This window comes from Perca flavescens, chromosome 13 (genome assembly GCF_004354835.1).
Source record: "Perca flavescens isolate YP-PL-M2 chromosome 13, PFLA_1.0, whole genome shotgun sequence".
Taxonomy (NCBI): Eukaryota; Metazoa; Chordata; class Actinopteri; order Perciformes; family Percidae; genus Perca; species Perca flavescens.
In genome coordinates, this window is record NC_041343.1 from 28906006 (window position 1) to 28926139 (window position 20134).

Here is a 20134-nt window from a genome sequence, read left to right on the forward strand (position 1 = left end):
AAAACTTCTGGTTCATAGTAAAGGCCTTAAAATAAAAATACATTTGTTGTAAAAAAAACATGCTGGAACTTGAGAAGTATCAACAGTAGTTTTATGCACAATTAAAAGCCTCGTGTGTACTTAAATGCCAACACATCATGCCAAATATTGGCTTGCTGACCTGAAGTGTTAGCCAGGCTTACATGAACCATGCTGTTAGCATTTAAATTAAATTAAATTGTCATCATGCTAATGTTAAATGTTAAACATCAGCATGCTACGCTAAAATGTGTTACAAACCTCATAATATTGTAGATGTGCGACGTTAACTGTAAACATGTTCACATGCTAGCTTGTCCGTGCTGATGTTAGCATTTTAGCTAACATTTTGCTAATGCAAATATCAGATCTTAAGGCACCTTAACATTTAGCATGTTAACAAACCAGCATTAGTGTTCAGGTCAAAGCACAACTGAGACTCTGAGATGTCCTTAATTGGCCACCGTACAGAGGATAAACTTTTAGAGCTAAGAATAAAGTTGTCTCTCCACTTTCCATTTATCCAACAGTTACAGGTTCTGGTCTGCTAGGAGACACTTACAAATGAGGAGAAATGTCTTTTGTTCAATGCACGTCTCCAATTGGATCAGAGAAAATTAAAAATCTCCAGATTTGATGCATTCGACTGTTAGCATTTGTTAGCATATTAAATGGGAATCAAACCCACCTGCTGTGAGATCTCACGTCACCCGTTCTCACTACGACTCCAGCATGCAGGATGCTGAAGCAAGTGCAATGAAGCAATACTGTCACGACCTGGCTCCAAGGTATGACAAAAAAGGGGGAGACACACATGTATTTCCAATCAAATCAAATTTATTTAAATAACCAAGATAAACGTGAATTCAGTAAATCAGTAATGTGTGTAATGTATGGGTGTCTGTAACTGTATCAAAGCTATAACGCAAAATAACTAAACCCAAAATCCAAACAAACCAAATAGCCTGGAGGAGGGAGAGAGCAGGACCACTCAGGCACTCTTATTTATAGACAGGTGAGCAATCAATTGCTCCAGGTGTCACTCATCAGTCCTCATTAACCAATGCCCAACTCCCAGCCACCAAACAGCCTCCAAAGGAACTTAGTAGGACTAGGAGCCGTCACAATACTGAAGCCTCAGAATTTCCCTTTAAGATCATAAACCGCCTGGTGAGGGTCAGAGCTTGAAAGAGGACATAACCAGTTTGTGTAATGATGACATTTGCACCCAAGCAACTCAAAAATGTTGTTAATACTGTAAAATAATTTTGTTTCATTTAGAATAGTTAATTTGAGTGTTTTTCTTCTTAACTGTGGATCTTTTTTATCAATGAAAATATTTCCTGCAAAGTTGATAGAAATATCATTTGCTTGTTGTTTTGTATTTGACTGCTCAATGCTCAGAGTATCGGCCATGAATACTGTATTAGCACTTTAGAGTTACATTTCCTAGTTGTCCGACTTGATGAAGTAAAGTCACTGTAACGCACTAAACACACGTTGGTTCATTGATAGAAGAGATATGCAGGTGAACTATGTGTTTTTTTCTAATGTTGTCCTTCCCCTTTCACACAGATATATTGTTTTCCGATCCTTTGCGTTAGCGTGCGACTGACTGCGGTCTTTACATGTTACTTTCATTTCCTGTGAGACCTAGAAGGCGTGCAGGGTTTAAGATCTTATCACGATGTTGGGTAGCACCAACCGGGCCGAAGTTTAGGAGGGAAAACTGTTAGCTAATTTAAGTTAAAATGAAGTAAAGTAGTATCTTTATACTCTATGGCCAAAAGTACACAGAAACTTCAACGTGATTCTGACACCATGGGCATTAATGTGCTGCCATAACAGCAGTGGTGGAGGAAGTATTCAGACCCTTTACTTAAAGAAGACGTCTAATACCACACTGTAAAAATACTCCATTACAAGTAGAAGTTCTGCATTGAAAATGTTACCTAAGTAAAAAATGTGTTATTATCATCTGTCCTGTGACTGTTATACCATATGTTACATTATATAGATTATTATGACTCATGCATTAATGTAAAAGCAGGATTTATTTGCTGATTATTTTCTCCATTAATCGATTGATTGACAGATTGGTTTTTAGAAATTCTGAAAAACAGTGACGCTTAGTTTAACAATGTTTTTTCAAGTGGATGAAAACAAGCATCCATTCACATTTTTGAATGTTCGCTTTGTGTTAAAGTTGGGTGAAAACTTGACTGTAGCTTTAAGATTGATCTACACTTGGACTAAAAAGCTATGGAGCCTTTTAAAAAGAAAATAACTAAAAGAAATATAAAGTAAAAGAAAAATCATCCTCATCGTCAGCAGATGAGTTGATGTTTCATGATTTGTGCACTTAAAGGGCTTCATGTCGGCTTAAAAACAGGCCAAACTCAATCTTTTATTCATCAAGTTATCCAGAATAGGGTAATACAACTGTTATGTTTATAACAAGTTAAAGGTGCCCTGCTTCATGTATTTAACTACTTCGTGGTAATGTCTGAATTTCTACCATGGACTGTGTAACATCTTTTGTGGAAAAAATACCTTGGTTATCTTGTTTCAAGCCATTCTAGCGTGGTATAGAAAGCCTGAAGGAAGACTCAGCTCGATTTGTGCCAGTTCTTATTAATGTTCAACGAATATTTTTTAAATGTGTTGATTTTTATTTCAAAGTTACTGTCACCAGACAAGTACAAATCAGAAAACAGAGTGACTGAAAGAGGATGGGATAATGGACAACAGCTTAGAGTTTAGGCAAGAGTGCAGAAAAAAAAAAACACAAACATGGCCAAAAGGAAAAAAAAATGTAATTTTGTATAATGGGTCAAAGATGAATATGGATTAAAATTTGTAAATAAATGAAAGTGTCAAAAAAATGCCAATTTAAAAACTTTCTATTTTTATTAGAGTGTTCTATTTACATCCCAACAACAGAAATTTAATTTAGAAATGCAAATTCATTCATTTTGATGAATCATATGATTTATTCCATGAAAAATGTCCTTCCTGGGACACGAGAATGGATTTAAAAATTATTTTAATGTCTACCTTTTTAGCATATAAATGTTTAGGCATATCCATAGTTACAGCTAACCAAACACGCACTGCTCAAAAAAACTACATTTTTAACACCATTAATATGATATATTTGGGTATTTATAATTAAATGGGCTCATCGTTTGATTTTGGTCACGCAATATTCCATGCCAAAAACAGACACATTATTAAAGATGTCTTAAAATGCTTTACAGTAAAGTTAATCAGGTTTATAATAATAATACATATTTTGTTATTAATATAATCAAACAACATTAAGGCAATGCTTTAAAAGCGACAAATGCTAATAAAAAAAAATTATTTTCATTAACATGTCCAATCTGGATAACAGAGGACATGTCCTGGGTAACAGAAGATCTTCCTTATCCAGGAAAGACAAAAACATGATTTTCCCACCAAAACTCTGTCAAACATGGCAAACTCAGCTAAAATAGATCTTAGCCTTTAAGACATTAATGCCAGATTTCACATGAAATAGGCATTTTTAAATATCAAATTATTAAATATGTTTTATTAGCCTTATCCAGAAAGACACATGCTTTTTGGACATAGTGCACCAGTAACTGAAAAAGCAAAATATCAACTTTTTAAAGAGAGAATTACTAAACTCTCCAGATGTTTTGGGGTCCTCCAAAATCTTCTTCATGATGTAATATCCTTTTACATGACTAGGCAAATGCATTGTGGGTAATGTATGCATTTGAATGTCTGTTACCCAGGAGGGACATTGGGGAAATCCAAAAGTTTGGACAGATGTATTTGTTGTGTAAAATAGTAAATAAGCTCAGTATTGGATTATATTTGTAGGTATAATTGCAAACATCCACACAATTATGCCTAAGTAGAAAAATAATGCTTTTATTAATTCTTTTGACATTTTTTATCACATTTCTATACTTAGATTTTGAGTCGGGACGTTACCTAGAAGGGACAGTTTGGTACTTTGGAGCTCAATGGCTCTTAACATTTTCATGTCTTGCAATAAATACTCATACAAGTGAGTAAAGAGGGGAGAGTAAAGCAATATAATGCACTGTTTTAAAATGTATTTTTATTTTTAACATTATGAATATGCTTTGGACACCAGAATTGACATGCCACGTCTTTAACCTATTATACTCTAATAAGACATACATAAAATAATTAGGCAAAACACATATAGGCTGTTCATCTACTTTATCACATGACATCTGACCACCTCATGTTTCATGTTGTAAGAACCAATTCTCCCCCTGTAAACATGACTGAGCCTCTGACATGGAAGATCAGTGGGAGAGGACGGGACTTTCACGAGCATGTTTAAGGCTTAAAAGCATGGAATGACTACAAAATAAAAACCTCAGTAGACTAAACATTTCATTAAAACTTGTGTATGATAAATATATGTCAAAATCTAAACTTTGTCCGATTTGATAAAGTAAAGTTACTGTAACGCACTAAACACACCTTGGTTCATTGATAGAAGAGATATGCAGGTGAACTATGTGTTTTTTTCTAATGTCCTTCCCCTTACAAGAGGCAAAGGATATTTTTATTTACCAATGAAAATCATTTAGGTCCAGTTTGGACAAATGTTTTCTAATTTAACGAGCCTTTTATGTATTTGTTCTTGTTTGTTCACTTTTAGAGAGGTCATTGATCTGCGGGATGATGAAGATGAAGAGGATGAGGAAGGCGGCGCTTCAACACTACGGATCAGTAACTCTCCCATCAGGTCCTTCACTCCGATCTCAGAGGCCAGCGGCTGCCTTATCGACTTCAAGAAACAGCATCGAGCCAAGACACTGCGCCAAAGACGAAGATGAGGACAACATCCTGCAGACTGAAATCCTGGAACCAGAGCCTTAACTAAAGACCCCGTCAGGTTGGATGTGACATTACCGTTAGAAAAGACTTGTTCTGAAACACCTTCCTGATGTCACATATTTATGCAGGTAAACAGTGACCAACTGAGCACTTGAATGTTCAAAGGAAACCACATTCTGACTCTTTTGTGCCACTAAATGTTGTGTTTGTTTCTGTTGAAGGTGTTTCAGACTACCTCTTTATGTATTGAACATTTTCTTTTTTGTAACTTTAGTTTAATGTCCGTCTAATGTCCCAACCCTGTCTCAAGTGTAAATCAAATCCATACAAACACAGGCTCACTTGAAGTGTGAAAAGTGAAGTTGTTTGTAGCCGTGCTACCTGAGAGGCTACAGAACCGATCCGCTGGTCCACAACTGGGGTCTGAAATATCTCAACAACTACTGGATGGACTGCCATTAAACTTTCAATAACATTCATGTTTTCATGTTTTCCATCAGATAAATCCAACTGACTTTGGTGATCCTCTGATCTCTTCTCTAGCCCCACCTGCAGGTCAAAACATTTTACAGTTTATGACCTAAAGCTAATGACTGAATCCAGCCTTGTGTGTACTTAAATGCCAACACAACATGCCAAATATTAGCTTGCTGACCTGAAGTGTTAGCCAGGCTTACATGAACCATGCTAATGTTAGCATTTAAATTAAATTAAATTGTCATCATGCTAATGTTAAATGTTAAACATCAGCATGCTACACTAAAATATGTTACAAACTTCATAATATTTAAAGTGTGCGATGCTAACTGTACACATGTTCACATGCTAGCTTGTCTGTGCTGATTTTAGCATTTTAGCTAACGTTTAGCTAATGCAAATATTACAAGCTATGTGATTCTACCCTGATTCGGGACCTCTTAATCACATCTGATTGATTGTTGGACAAACAACCAGCCAATCAGAGCGCTGTATGTCATCTTCTTGTGTCAGAGCCAGAAAAATGGAAACAAAAATCGCAATAATTTTGAGTATTTTCATTATCAATTCATCTACAGATTATCTTCTTGATTAATCAGTTTTTGTCTTTAAAATGTCAAAAAGAAATAGTAAACATTGTAATTTCCTGCCAAGAGTCCAAAGATATTAATTTAACAATCATATCATGACAAAGAAGAGCAGAAGAATCTCACATTTCAGAAGCTGGGACCTGGGAAAGTGTCACATTTTTGCGATTAATTGATTATCTAAGTAGTTGCCAAATCATTTTCCAACTGATGTATTAGTTGACGTATTGTTTCAGCTCTTTATGTTTGAGATGGATGCAGCTGTGCAGCTTGAAATGATTCCTTCAGTCAACATCGGACGGAATAATTAAGTGAACACAGTATGGCAATACAATCTGATTCATAATTTAGCTCAAATGTGGCTTTCTAACATGCACACATCAGATGTTAAGGCACTTAACATTTAGCATGTTAACAAACCAGCATTAGTGTTCAGGTCAAAGCACAGCTGAGACTCTGAGATGTCCTTAATTGGCCACCGTACAGAGGATAAACCCTTTTTATTTACATTACAGTATGACCACCCTCAGGACAAACATTACTTTTTTTTTTAGAGCTAAGAATAAAGTTGTCTCTCCACTTTCCATTTATCCAACAGTTACAGGTTCTGGTCTGCTAGGAGACACTTACAAATGAGGAGAAATGTCTTTTGTTCAATGCACGTCTCCAATTGGATCAGAGAAAATAAAAAATCTCCAGATTTGATGCATTCGACTGTTAGCATTTGTTAGCATATTAAATGGGAATCAAACCCACCTGCTGTGAGATCTCACGTCACCTGTTCTCACTACGACTCCAGCATGCAGGATGCTGAAGCAAGTGCAATGAAGCAATACTGAAGCCTCAGAATTTCCCTTTAAGATCATAAACCGCCTGGTGAGGGTCAGAGCTTTGAAAGAGGACATAACCAGTTTGTGTAATGATCACATTTGCACCCAAGCAACTCAAAAATGTTGTCACTGTACTGTAAAATATATTTTTTTCCATTTAGAATAGTTCAGTTGAGTGTTTTTTTTCTTAACTGTGGACTATTTTTATCAATCAAAATATTTTCTGCAAAGTTGATAGAAATATCATTTGCTTGTTGTTCTTTTTATGTATTTGACTGCTCAATGCTCAGAGTATCGGCCATGAATACTGTATTAGCACTTTAGAGTTACATTTCCTAGTTGTCCGACTTGATGAAGTAAAGTCACTGTAACGCACTAAACACACGTTGGTTCATTGATAGAAGGGATATGCAGGTGAACTATGTGTTTTTTTCTAATGTTGTCCTTCCCCTTTCACACAGATATATTGTTTTCCGATCCTTTGCGTTAGCGTGCGACTGACTGCGGTCTTTACATGTTACTTTCATTTCCTGTGAGACCTAGAAGGAGTGCAGGGTTTAAGATCTTATCACGATGTTGGGTAGCACCAACTGGGCCGAGGTTTAGGAGGGAAAACTGTTAGCTAATTTAAGTTCAAATGAAGTAAAGTAGTATCTTTATACTCTATGGCCAAAAGTACACAGAAACTTCAACGTGATTCTGACACCATGGGCATTAATGTGCTGCCATAACAGCAGTGGTGGAGGAAGTATTCAGACCCTTTACTTAAAGAAGACGTCTAATACCACACTGTAAAAATACTCCATTACAAGTAGAAGTGATTATTTTCTCCATTAATCGATTTATTGACAGATTGTTTTTTAGAAATTCTGAAAAACAGTGACGCTTAGTTTCACAATGTTTTTGCAAGTGGATGAAAACAAGCATCCATTCACATTTTTGAATGTTCGCTTTGTGTTAAATTTGGATGAAAACTTGACTGTAGCTTCAAGATTGATCTACACTTGGACTAAAAAGCTATGGAGCCTTTTAAAAAGAAAATAACTAAAAGAAGTACAAAGTAAAAGATAAAATCCATCATACTCAGCAGATGAGTTGATGTTTCAATTTGTGCACTTAAAGGGCTTCATGTTGGCTTAAAAACTGACCAAACTCAATCCATAATTCATCAAGTGATCCAGAATAGGGCAATACTTATAACAACTGTTATGTTTATAACAAGTTAATGTTGCCCTGCTACATGCAGGGGCACAACTACCCAGTGTCAGAGGGATATGCAGCAACAATTTTGGCTAATTGTTATATTTTCCTTCTCTGTCTGCACTATTTTTTCCCCAAAAAGGACACAGTGAATATGTTGTTCAACAGAACTTCAAACCATAGTGGACATTTCATTTTGTGTGGCCTAACTAACAGAACTCCTACCTGATGTCATCACTGGTCTCATCTCTACTTGATGTCATTACCGACCTCATGTCTGTCTCATTCACTCCTTGCCTGTGTTCTTCTCCACTAAGACATATTGTCAAACAAAGATTATGTAATAGATTTTCCATATTAGTTTTTCCATATTAATAAAATTAAGAAATTAATCTGTATATACAAATATGGAGAGCCACTTAGCACAGACCTTTAAAGAGAGAGAGAGAGAGATGAGGAAGATCTTCTGTTACCCATGTCCTCTGTTATCCAGATTGGACATGTTAATGAAAATAGATTTTTTATTAGCATTTGTCACTTTTCAAGCATTGCCTTGATGTTCCATCCATCCATCCATCTTCGTCCGCTTATCCGGTGTCGGGTCGCGGGGGGAGCAGCTCCAGCAGGGGACCCAAACTTCCCTTTCCCGAGCAACATTAACCAGCTCCGACTGGGGGATCCCGAGGCGTTCCCAGGCCAGGTTGGAGATATAATCCCTCCACCTAGTCCTGGGTCTTCCCCGAGGCCTCCTCCCAGCTGGACGTGCCTGGAACACCTCCCTAGGGAGGCGCCCAGGGGGCATCCTTACCAGATGCCCAAACCACCTCAACTGGCTCCTTTCGACGTGAAGGAGCAGCGGCTCTACTCCGAGCTCCTCACGGATGACTGAGCTTCTCACCCTATCTCTAAGGGAGACGCCAGATTCCCTCCTGAGGAAACCCATTTCAGCCGCTTGTACCCTGGATCTCGTTCTTTCGGTCATGACCCAGCCTTCATGACCATAGGTGATGGTAGGAACGAAAACTGACCGGTAGATCGAGAGCTTTGCCTTCTGGCTCAGCTCTCTTTTCGTCACAACGGTGCGATAGATTGAATGTAATACCGCACCTGCTGCGCCGATTCTCCGACCAATCTCCCGCTCCATTGTCCCCTCACTCGCGAACAAAACCCCAAGGTACTTGAACTCCTTCACTTGGGGTAAGGACTCATTCCCTACCTGGAGAAGGCACTCCATTGGTTTCCTGCTGAGAACCATGGCCTCAGATTTAGAGGTGCTGATCCTCATCCCAACCGCTTCACACTCGGTTGCGAACCGATCCAGTGAGCGCTGAAGGTCGCAGGCCGATGATGCCATCAGGACCACATCATCTGCAAAGAGCAGCGATGAGATCCCCAGCCCACCGAACTGCAACCCCTCTCCACCCCGACTACGCCTCGATATCCTGTCCATAAATATTACAAACAGGATTGGTGACAAAGCGCATTTTTCTAAATCTGTTACGGCATTTTTGCATTATGACATTGCTGGCTAACGGGATGTCATCCTGAGTAACAATGACACAGTCAAGTAATCTAGCTCAGATTTTCATGGTATATTACACAATCATGGTTTCCTAAGTTGAGTATACAATACAAACCTGATCACCTTTACTGTAAAGCATTTTAAAACATCTTTAATCATTTTTCTGTTTTTGGCATGGAATATTGCGTGACCAAAATCAAACGATGAGCCCATTTAATTATAAATACCCAGATATATCATATTAATGGTGTTAAAAATTTGACTAAACATTTATATGCTAAAAAGGTAGACATAAAAATCATTTTTAAATCTATTCTTGTGTCCCAGGAAGGACATTTTTCATGGAATAAATCATATGATTCATCCAAAAATTTTTGGTCAGTTTTTAAGCCAACATGAAGCCCTTTAAGCGCACAAATTGAAACATCAACTCATCAGCTGACGATGATGGATTTTATATCTTTATTTGTTTTACTTTATACTTCTTTTAGTTATTTTCTTTTTAAAAGGCTCCATAGCTTTTTAGTCCAAGTGTAGATCAATCTTAAAGCTACAGTCAAGTTTTCATCCAAATTTAACACAAAGCGAACATTAAAAAATGTGAATGGATGCTCGTTTTCATCCACTTGAAAAACATGTGAAACCAAGCGTCACTGTTTTTCAGAATTTCTAAAAACCAATCTGTCAATCAATCAATTAATGGAGAAAATAATCAGCAGATTGATCCTGCTTTTACATTAATGCATGAGTCATAATAATCTATATAATGTAACATATGGTATAACAGTCACAGGACTGATGATAATAACACATTTTTTACTTAGGTAACATTTTCAATGCAGAACTTCTACTTGTAATGGAGTATTTTTACAGTGTGGTATTAGACGTCTTCTTTAAGTAAAGGGTCTGAATACTTCCTCCACCACTGCTGTTATGGCAGCACATTAATGCCCATGGGGTCAGAATCACGTTGAAGTTTCTGTGTACTTTTGGCCATAAAGTATAAAGATAGTACTTTACTTCATTTTAACTTAAACTAGCTAACCGTTTTTCCCTCCTAAACTTCGGCTTGGTTGGTGCTACCCAACATCGTGAGAAGATCTTACCAACGCTGCACTTTTTCTAGGTCTCACAGGAAATGAAACCAAAAAGTAAAGACCGCAGTCAGTCGCACGCTAACGCAAAGGATTGGAAAACAATATATCTGTGTGAAAGGGGAAGGACAACATTAGAAAAAAACACATAGTTCACCTGCATATCCCTTCTATCAATGAACCAACGTGTGTTTAGTGCGTTACAGTGACTTTACTTCATCAAGTCGGACAACTAGGAAATGTAACTCTAAAGTGCCAATACAGTATTCATGGCCGCAGGGCCGGTTCTAGCCCTTTGGTTGCCCTAGGCGAGTTTGAGTTTTGTGCCTCCCCCAGTCTCACATTGCCAGATCTCCACAGCGCTGTGTCAGCGATAGAGTAGCAATGTATGTTCATTTTTGTTTCTAGCTTCCATGGAGGTTAGATGGCACCAACATTTGGTCTAATCATAACTGGTCGGGCAACCCAAAGGCCAGTGTTTTTTTTTTTTTTTCATAATTTTGAGCATTAAATACTTCATTTCCTGCATTCTGGTGAATTTTTATGCACTTTTTATTTTTGAAAAAATGAATCAATTTATGCTTGAAATATGTTTATCTAAAGGGAAACAGAGATTACAATCCGAAAATATTAAAACATAATGGAATATTTTGCAGTAATGCTCTCAGGCATTCTGTATTTCTTTCATCTATTTATTCTCCTTTGGATCGATGTTTCTAAATATATCTGAGTCAGCACACATGTAGCTTAGGCATCATTTACTCTTCCCACTTTTGCTTCTTTTGTTGAGGAAGTAACCACCTCAAATGTGCATATTAAAATGATTCACCTGAATGATACATGAATTCATTTTAATGAATTAATAAACCCCTGGACTGTAATATTTCAGATGTGTTAAAGCAAGATTTCTGCTCATGTTCAAAACTTTGTGCACACTCAAAATACAGTATATCTCATCTGTGTTCTCTGAGGTTTGGAGGAGTTGTGATATTGTGAGAAAAATAAAGTGATAATACAATAGACATTACAAGAATAAAGTCACTATATTTCAGAAAATAATCCACCTGCACCATAGTCTGCTGTGCATTACGTGATTGCTGAGACGGTAGATGTCAGACCTCCTGACAGACTCAGAGCCCCGTTTGAGACGCTGGTCTCTGAATGAGACAGTTTAGGGAAGTGGCTGTAGGCTACGCTGCTCTACATCGGAGGTGGAAACACCATACTATGCAGAAATAGGGACACATCTGCCGCAGCATGCCCACAGCAGAGCGCGTCCATTATAAACACGGAAGCTGCACAGACCACGGAAGGTGCGCTTGCAGCAGCTCCGTGTCTGTGCCGCTGCTCGTCTCTATTTCTCCAGAGAGAGAGGACACTAAGCGACGCACAGGTCTGCTTCAGAGCTCCGTGTGTTTCAGTTTGACCCGTAGACTGGAAAAGTCGCATAATGAAAGGTTGACAAGTAAACGTGTGGCTGAAGGGGCGCCCTATGATCATGTTTAATAAACACGTTTTATTTCGCTTGTCGTTCTCCTTCTATTATTAATGGGAAGTAGACCTAAGGGCGACACCCTAGGCAGTCGCCTAGGTCGCCTATAGCAATCGCCGGCCCTGCATGGCCGATACTCTGAGCATTGAGCAGTCAAATACAAAAAAAGAACAAAAAGCAAATGATATTTCTATCAACTTTGCAGGAACTATTTTGATTGATAAAAATGGTCCACAGTTAAGAAAAAAACACTAAAATCAACTGTTCTAAATTTTATTTTTTATTTAATTTTTTTACAGTACAGTGACAACATTTTTTAGTTGCTTGGGTGCAAATGTGATCATTATGTCCTCTTTCAAAGCTCTGACCCTCACCAGGCGGTTTATGATCTTAAAGGGAAATTCTGAGGCTTCAGTATTGCTTCATTGCACTTGCTTCAGCATCCTGCATGCTGGAGTCGTAGTGAGAACAGGTGACGTGAGATCTCACAGCAGGTGGGTTTGATTCCCATTTAATATGCTAACAAATGCTAACAGTCGAATGCATCAAATCTGGAGATTTTTTATTTTCTCTGATCCAATTGGAGACGGAGGTTGAGACATTAGACGGACATTAAACTAAAGTTACAAAAAAGAAAATGTTCAATACATAAAGAGGTAGTCTGAAACACCTTCAACAGAAACAAACGTAACATTTAGTGGCACAAAAGAGTCAGAATGTGGTTTCCTTTGAACATTCAAGTGCTCAGTTGGTCACTGTTTACCTGCATAAATATGTGACATCAGGAAGGTGTTTCAGAACGAGTCTTTTCTAACGGTAATGTCACATCCAACCTGACGGGGTCTTTAGTTAAGGCTCTGGTTCCAGGATTTCAGTCTGCAGGACGTTGTCCTCATCTTCGTCTTTGGCGCAGTGTCTTGGCTCGATGCTGTTTCTTGAAGTCGAATCGGAGTGAAGGACCTGATGGGAGAGTTACTGATCCTTAATGTTGAAACGCTGCCTTCCTCTTCATCATCATCATCTTCATCCCACAGATCAATGACCTCTCTAAAAGTGAACAAACACACAAGAAGACAAATACATAAAAGGCTCGTTAAATTAGAAAACATTTGTCCAAACTGGACCTAAATGATTTAATTGGTAAATAAAAATATCCTTTTCCTGCTGTTTTCATCTAATAATGTACTAAAAGTGTTTGACTCCCTCATGTTTGTGTTGAATTAGTCTATATCCACGACGTTTCATTTCCGGGATTGCTCCGGTGCCGCCGGAAATTCCTCCGGATGTCTCACTTCGGCCGGATGTCCGGCCAACGATTCGATTCTAAACCGATTATCAACAATTCTATTTATGTACATTTCCATGCGTGATTTTTTTAAATATACATATACATTAGAGTTTGCTAATCACTTCCTAGACAAAGCAGCTAGACAAAGTTTAGATTTTGACATATAAAAGTTTTAATGAAATGTTTAGTCTACTGAGGTTTTTATTTTGTAGTCATTCCATGCTTTTAAGCCTTAAACATGCTCGTGAAAGTCCCCTTCTCTCACACTGATCTTCCATGTCAGAGGCTCAGTCATGTTTACAGGGGGAGAATTGGTTCTTACAACATGAAACATGAGGTGGTCAGATGTCATGTGATAAAGTAGATGAACAGCCTATATGTGTTTTGCCTAATTATTTTATGTATTTCTTATTAGATCATGTATATACTTAATGTACCAGAAGTAAAATTATTCATTCTGAAGAATGGCCCATTTTAGAATAAATATTTACTCTTACTCTCTCTTACTAGGTTTTAAAAGGAAATTCGGTTACTCGCTGCTCTAACTGAATTTGGAAGCCGCGACAATGACTCCTAATTTCAGATGGATGTAATTTGGGGTGAACTCACCCTGGAACAGAAGCCGACTAAGTACTGTTACAGAGGCGGGATGTTTTGCCTCTGAGACTTTGAACTCTCTTTCCAGAGGGCAGTAGTTGGAAGAGGGACCTGGCAGGGTGGGAAGGGTAATCTAGTACTTTCTGCGCTTTATGGCTGGTCCGCGTGGCGTGGATAGAGGCTACAGATGGGATGGCATGTCCTATAATTTTGGATGCTGTGTGCCCCACCTTCTTCTATTGCTTCCTCTCTGAGGAGGTGGAGTTATGATGAAGGAGGTAGAGCTGATAAAGAGGGTACAAACACAAACTGACATCTCACTCTTTTCTCATTCATAAAGGCAGTTGACTCCTGTCAGTCTGAGCAGCGCAGAACAACGGTGAGTTACTTGACTTCATCTTCTTTTTTTGCATTACATGTTAGATGTGCTGTTTAAATATAAGATAAGAATAAGTTGTTGATCAGGTCGGTTCCCAACATATCTAATGAAAATAAAAGCCAAAGCTCATAAAACCACAAACCACTTGTGAATGCCTGCTTGAAGTTTTAGAACACCCCAATTTTTCTAGTTTTTTATTGAAATTTTAGTAGTTCACGTGCAATGAATAGCTTGAAATGGTACAAAGGTAAGTGGTGAATTGCCTGAGGTTAAAAAAAAAGTAGGTTCCCCAAAACTGAATCAGAAGACAAGTTTCTGAGAGTTGACTCTCAGAAACTTCTGTTGTGGCTTTGGGTCTGCCAGACCTCTTCCTGTCAGAGTTTCCCCCAGTTTCTAAGTGCCTTTTGATGGTGAAGAACACTCTACTCACTGACACCTTGACTTTCTTCGCAATTTCTCTGTAGGAAAGACCAACATTCTTAAGTGTTATGATGGTCTGTCTCTCTTCCATTGTTAATTGCCTTTTTCCCGCCATTTTTATGGCAACCCACTACTTTCTGCAGTACAATACTGTTCATATAATGCTCACGAGGGTATGGTACCACAGTGTGTTCCAACAATACTTTTATACAAACAGAGGGGGTTGTAAGTAATCCAGACCAGTTGGAACACCTGTGGGAATTGGTAGCACCAACTTTCAAAGCTTGATCAACCTCCATTGCTGCAGAACAGCTTTACGTTGTTAACCCATTTCTTGTTCCTTGAAAAAGGCCTTTTTGTAAAATACTGAAATGTACATTTTTTTTCAGTTTTGGGTAACCTTACTTTGTTTTTAACCTCCGGCAGTTCACCACTTATCTTTTGTACCATTTTAAGCTATTCATTGGACTTGAACTGCTAAAATTTAAATAAAAAACAAAAAAATTGGGGTGTTCTAAAACTTTAGACCGGTAGTGTGTATATATATATATATATATATATATATATATATATATATATATATATATATATATAATTTCACTAATTTTTATCACATTTTTATCCTTTTCCTTTTTTCTTGAAATTTGGAACAGCATATCTACTCCATTTCTCTCTGAGACCCTCTGCTTTCGTTGAAAAGGACCCCGAGAGTGCCACTGAACCCCAGATTTGAAACCGTAAGATGTATTTTCTCTTGTATTGTTGTGACTTTAACAGTAATAGGCTATTGGCTTATTTTTATCAGCTTATGAACCAACTGGTCTGATGTGTTACCTGGCTAAACCGGAAATGGTTATTTGTTTTTTTAAAGTGGGTCACATTAAAAAGTTACCCTTTTTTTCAGGTTACAAATTAGATTTGGGATACAAGTTATTTTAAAGATGACATTTCAACTGATTTAAATGTGAAAGAAAAGATTAGACAGCAGCTGAAGTATATCTGATGTTTTCTCTTTTCATGCCCTACTGTGTCGGCACACTGGTTAGATTTACTTATGTGTAAAGTTTACTTTGGTTTGCATTTGTTAGATTTATGACAGTGTGTTTGGACAGGTCTGACAATGAAGAGCAGGTGACAGTGAAAAAGGACTAATTCCCCTTTTGTCTGTCACTTGACCTTCCTGTTTGATGACTTTGTAGAGTAAAGCCACGTGATCTTGACAAAAAAATTCTCAAAGATTTCTTTACTTTTGTGCATAATAGTTACTGTTATTTAGTTTCCAGGATATTAATTAGCTTGCATTGGTTTAAACCCTGAAATATTCCATTAACAATTACCTGCATAATAATGGTCCAATAACGGTTAGTTTGTTTTATTTATTAGGGACCATGTACAAATGACAAACACATTTTGTCAGCATCACGTTAGAAAAAAATAATTTGAGATTTAAAGCTCTTAATGGAACTGCAGCTCTTTATGTCAATCTTAACCAGTGGATTCGGTATTCGGCAGAACCCCAAAAATCTGGATTTGGTGCATCCCAAGTTTTAGGTTCATAATTGTATTTTTACTAGAACATGTTTACATACTTAAATGTTTAAAAAAAAACACTTGATTGCTCTGCAGTTGTATTCACTCTCTGCATGCAACGCTCCGCTCTCTCACAAAACAGTTGAGTGTTTTAGTAGCCAAGTGACGAGTGTTTAGTTGAACGTTTAGGTGAAATCAAAGGTAGATAGCTACTATTAACCTTCTGAATGCCTCTTAATTAGTAAGCTATTCATTCATTGAATCCCAGTTCCTGCTTTCTCTCAGGTCAGTTGGCTAGCATTTGGCAGCTAAGTTACAACTCCCATGAGGTTTGACTGTTAGCTAAATGAATGCTAACAAAATATATTTTTTAAAAAGACAACTTTTGCCAGCAGTTACTCAAAGAAGTGGGTAACAGTTTATCTTAAACATAAACAGAAAACAACACCGTTCCAGATAGCTATTTATTATGTTCTCAACCAAAGTCGGTCTACGGAAAGCTGTTCCACTCCCTATCCAGCTCCATTGTACCAAATTTGGTTGCAGTTCCACCAGAGTTCCACTGGGGGTGATCGCGGACAGTGCAAAATGAACGGGACTCTATGGAGCTAGACGGCTAAATGTGTCTCTTTCGCCTGATTGTCGTTGAGAAACCTCAGATTTGATTGTAGTTTTTGCAAGTTCAACATGGGTTATAGGTCGAAAGTTGAATGAACGAGTACTTATGTCTTTTTGATTTCTTACAGGTTGAGTCGTTGTTGCCCATAACACGCTAGCATTCTGCTAATGAATGCTGATTGGTCAGTGAAGTGATTACGATCGGAGATCCCCGCTTGACGGCATCCAAAGCAGAGCCAGAATGTCAGAGTGAATATTTCGGCGTGGTCTTTAAAACATTAGCAAACCTCTTTCTAGCATGTGTAATGACAAAGAGAGTCTAACCTATAAGCTGTGTTGTCGATGCCTCGAGAGAAAAAAGGAAGCGACTCAGAGCTTGCCGTAAAGCAGTATCTCCGGCCGTATATGTGTATGACGTCATTGACATTTTAAAAGGCTTTTTAGAATAAAAAAGCGACTTTAAAAAAAACTATCACCCAGCAGTGTGTATTTTCTTTGCCTCCCGTTTCGAATGCAATATTCAAATTACTAGACAAAAAATTATATCCTGAGAAAAGTGGGTGTTGAGGGGTATAGCTCCATAGAGTCCCATTCATTCTGCACTGGCCTGTGAGCGCCCCCTATATGGATCTCTGGTGGAACTGCAACCAGTTCAGAAGCTGGAAATAAGTGGGAACTTCCTACATTAGAAATTCTTTGGCTCAACGTTAGCAGCTAACCACACAAGCTACAAGCTAAGCAGTACTATATACTCTACTCAACTTTAAGATTAATTAAGATACATTAAGAAAGACAGAAGGAGTGTTTGAGACAGAAGGAGTGTTTGAGACATTTCCGTGGACAGTTTTAAGAATTTTACTTTTGGTACAATTGCATTGTATTAGCAGGCGTAACAGGGACTCTGTGTCTTTACAGATACATCGTGTTGAGTTTTTTAGCTAAGCTAGCAGTATGCAACACCAGACTGAAATATCTCAACGATTGGTTGGATTGCCATGATATTTCGTACAGGCATCCATGGTCGCCAGATGAAGAATCTATTTGACTTTGGTGATCCTCTTCACTTTGTCTCTAGCGCCACCATCAGCTGAAAATATTTATTTGTCCTTCAGTTTATGACCAAATGCATGCAAAAACTAATTCCCATCAGCCTCGAATATACTTTGTGTTTAGTGCTAATTACTAAATGTTAGTATGCTAACACGCTATCCTAACGTGTTGAACACGGAAAACATTATACTTAACATCAGCATGGTATCCTCATTAGGAGCATGTTAGGTTGGTGGCAGAAGCCTCAGTAGTGGAGATCTGAGACTATCTGCATGGCTTTATGGAATTAGACTAGATTTTTGGTGGTTTGGGTGAACTGACCCTTTAATATCTTCTGTCCAGATAAACAGCACAGAGGCAAACACCAGGAACAGCACACAGATTTCCAAAAGACCAAAATGGAAATCGTAGCAGCTGCATGGCATCCCTCCAGACATACTCCGTATGGTACGTGTCACCTGAGGAGCTGCTGTTGTTGTTGTTGTTTGTTTAAATTCTGCCAACCACCAGTGTAGATGAGCCAGTCTGTATTCCCCACACAGTATGAAAATCACTGTAAAAAAGGCCCCATTTTATCCACAAATGCTGAAGACTGACAGTTAACTCTGAAAGAAAAATCCAAATCACAAATTCTGTAAAAACTGTAATTGAAGAGCAGTTTGAGAAGATGTCTGATATGATGTGTGCGTTTTTAAATTGGGCAACATGTGCTAAATTCAAAAAAGACACAAAGTACTTTTTGTCAAGGAGGGTTCAGTTTTAGATGTTGATTGCCATTGTCCTGGGGCATCAGTCAGAATGCATAAGTGAGCCACAGAGAAGTGCAGTCAATTCAATGAAGATTTTTTCAAGCAAATGATAATGGATAACATAACAGAACAGACACACATGGGTTGGAGAATCTGGGAAGAAACAAATAGAAATTAGAACTTAACAATGTCAGTATTCTACTATGTCTATCATAAAGTAACTAAATCAATAAAGCTGTCTTCAAATATCAAACATGTTCTCAAGAAATATAGTGCAAAGTAAAATTCATCTTACCAGCTGTCGCCCCATGTGAACGTGAGAAGAGAGTGACTTACAAAGGTTACAAATAAAAACTATAGTTAGAATACAGACACAACAGCTATTGACAGGCAGTATATCATCTTTATACACAACCACACATGGAGACATTATTTCACGTGAACTGAGTAAAAACAAAAAGTACAACTTTCAGCAGTGTATCTTAATTCACGTTAAAAGCTGGCTGTCAGTTTGATTGTGTAAAAGCTTTATTTTATCGTCATTCATCACTTTCCGTCCCTGTGATTGAAGTCTTGTTACTCAAAGTGAGAAAAAAACAAGTTTTGGGAAATCAGTGCTGTTGCTGCGTTTATTTCAATTGGAGGTTTTTGCGGAAACGCTGCCATCTTGTGGATGAATGATGTCAAATCAGTTTTGTCTCATTCACTACTTCTTTTTGTATTATTTTTAATTTAGGGTTTTTCCTGGCTCAGAATGGGTCTTTGGGGGAGGGGATGACGCACGGCAGTAAGCATGATCCGTCCGCGTATGGGAAACAAGTCTTTGTTACCTTATCTGACAGAAATCAATGCATTTTCCTGTTATTTCTGACAAATTGATAAACAACGTGTATATTGTGCTTGAGTAAATAAAACCCCAATTAACAAAAACTGCTTAAAAAAAGAACAATATTTAAATAAATCTCCAGGAGAGGCTGACACAGCCTGACTCATCAGCGCTCATATTCAAGTTTATGTTCTGCTTGTTCAACGCTTGTTTGGTCAATTGCTCTTAAACACATTCAGAGAGGATTTGAATCACTATTTCTATTCTCAGTTCTTATCATTTTGGTGCTGGGGATTTTCATTTGTTGCTGGCTAAAACCTCTTTAGGTTGCACCAAAAATCCCTCTATGCAGGAAAAACATGTAATTTACCCTTTTATTTGCCATTTCAGTCCTGAAATGTTTTAATCCTGGTTCGACTAGCTGTAGCACTTTACATCTTTGGTTTCAAAATGCTATTTATACAGAGTTTATTAGTTCTTACTTTGTCTTTCTCTCCAGGATTGGGCCATGTTTACTTTGTTTGCACAATTAAGATATATAGCATAGTATATATTGTATGTACATTGTGTTATTTAAGAAAAATA

At 37.8% G+C, this 20134-nt stretch overlaps 1 protein-coding gene across 1 annotated transcript; it reads left to right on the forward strand.

The window, feature by feature from the left end:
• Positions 1-537: 537 nt before the first annotated feature.
• On the forward strand, positions 538-5101 carry LOC114566478 (BRCA1-A complex subunit RAP80). Its single transcript, XM_028594973.1, has 2 exons — positions 538-806; positions 4712-5101. Exons 1-2 carry the CDS (start codon positions 751-753, stop codon positions 4887-4889), a joined length of 234 nt encoding a protein of 77 aa, XP_028450774.1. The 5' UTR covers positions 538-750; the 3' UTR covers positions 4890-5101.
• Positions 5102-20134: the final 15033 nt, after the last annotated feature.

Coding starts and splice junctions, on each gene's coding strand:
- LOC114566478 (XM_028594973.1), top strand. CDS start 751: ATGCAGGATGCTGAAGCAAGTGCAATGAAGCAATACTGTCACGACCTG. Junction 807..4,711: donor TGTCACGACCTGGCTCCAAG/GTATGACAAAAA, acceptor GTTCACTTTTAG/AGAGGTCATTGATCTGCGGG.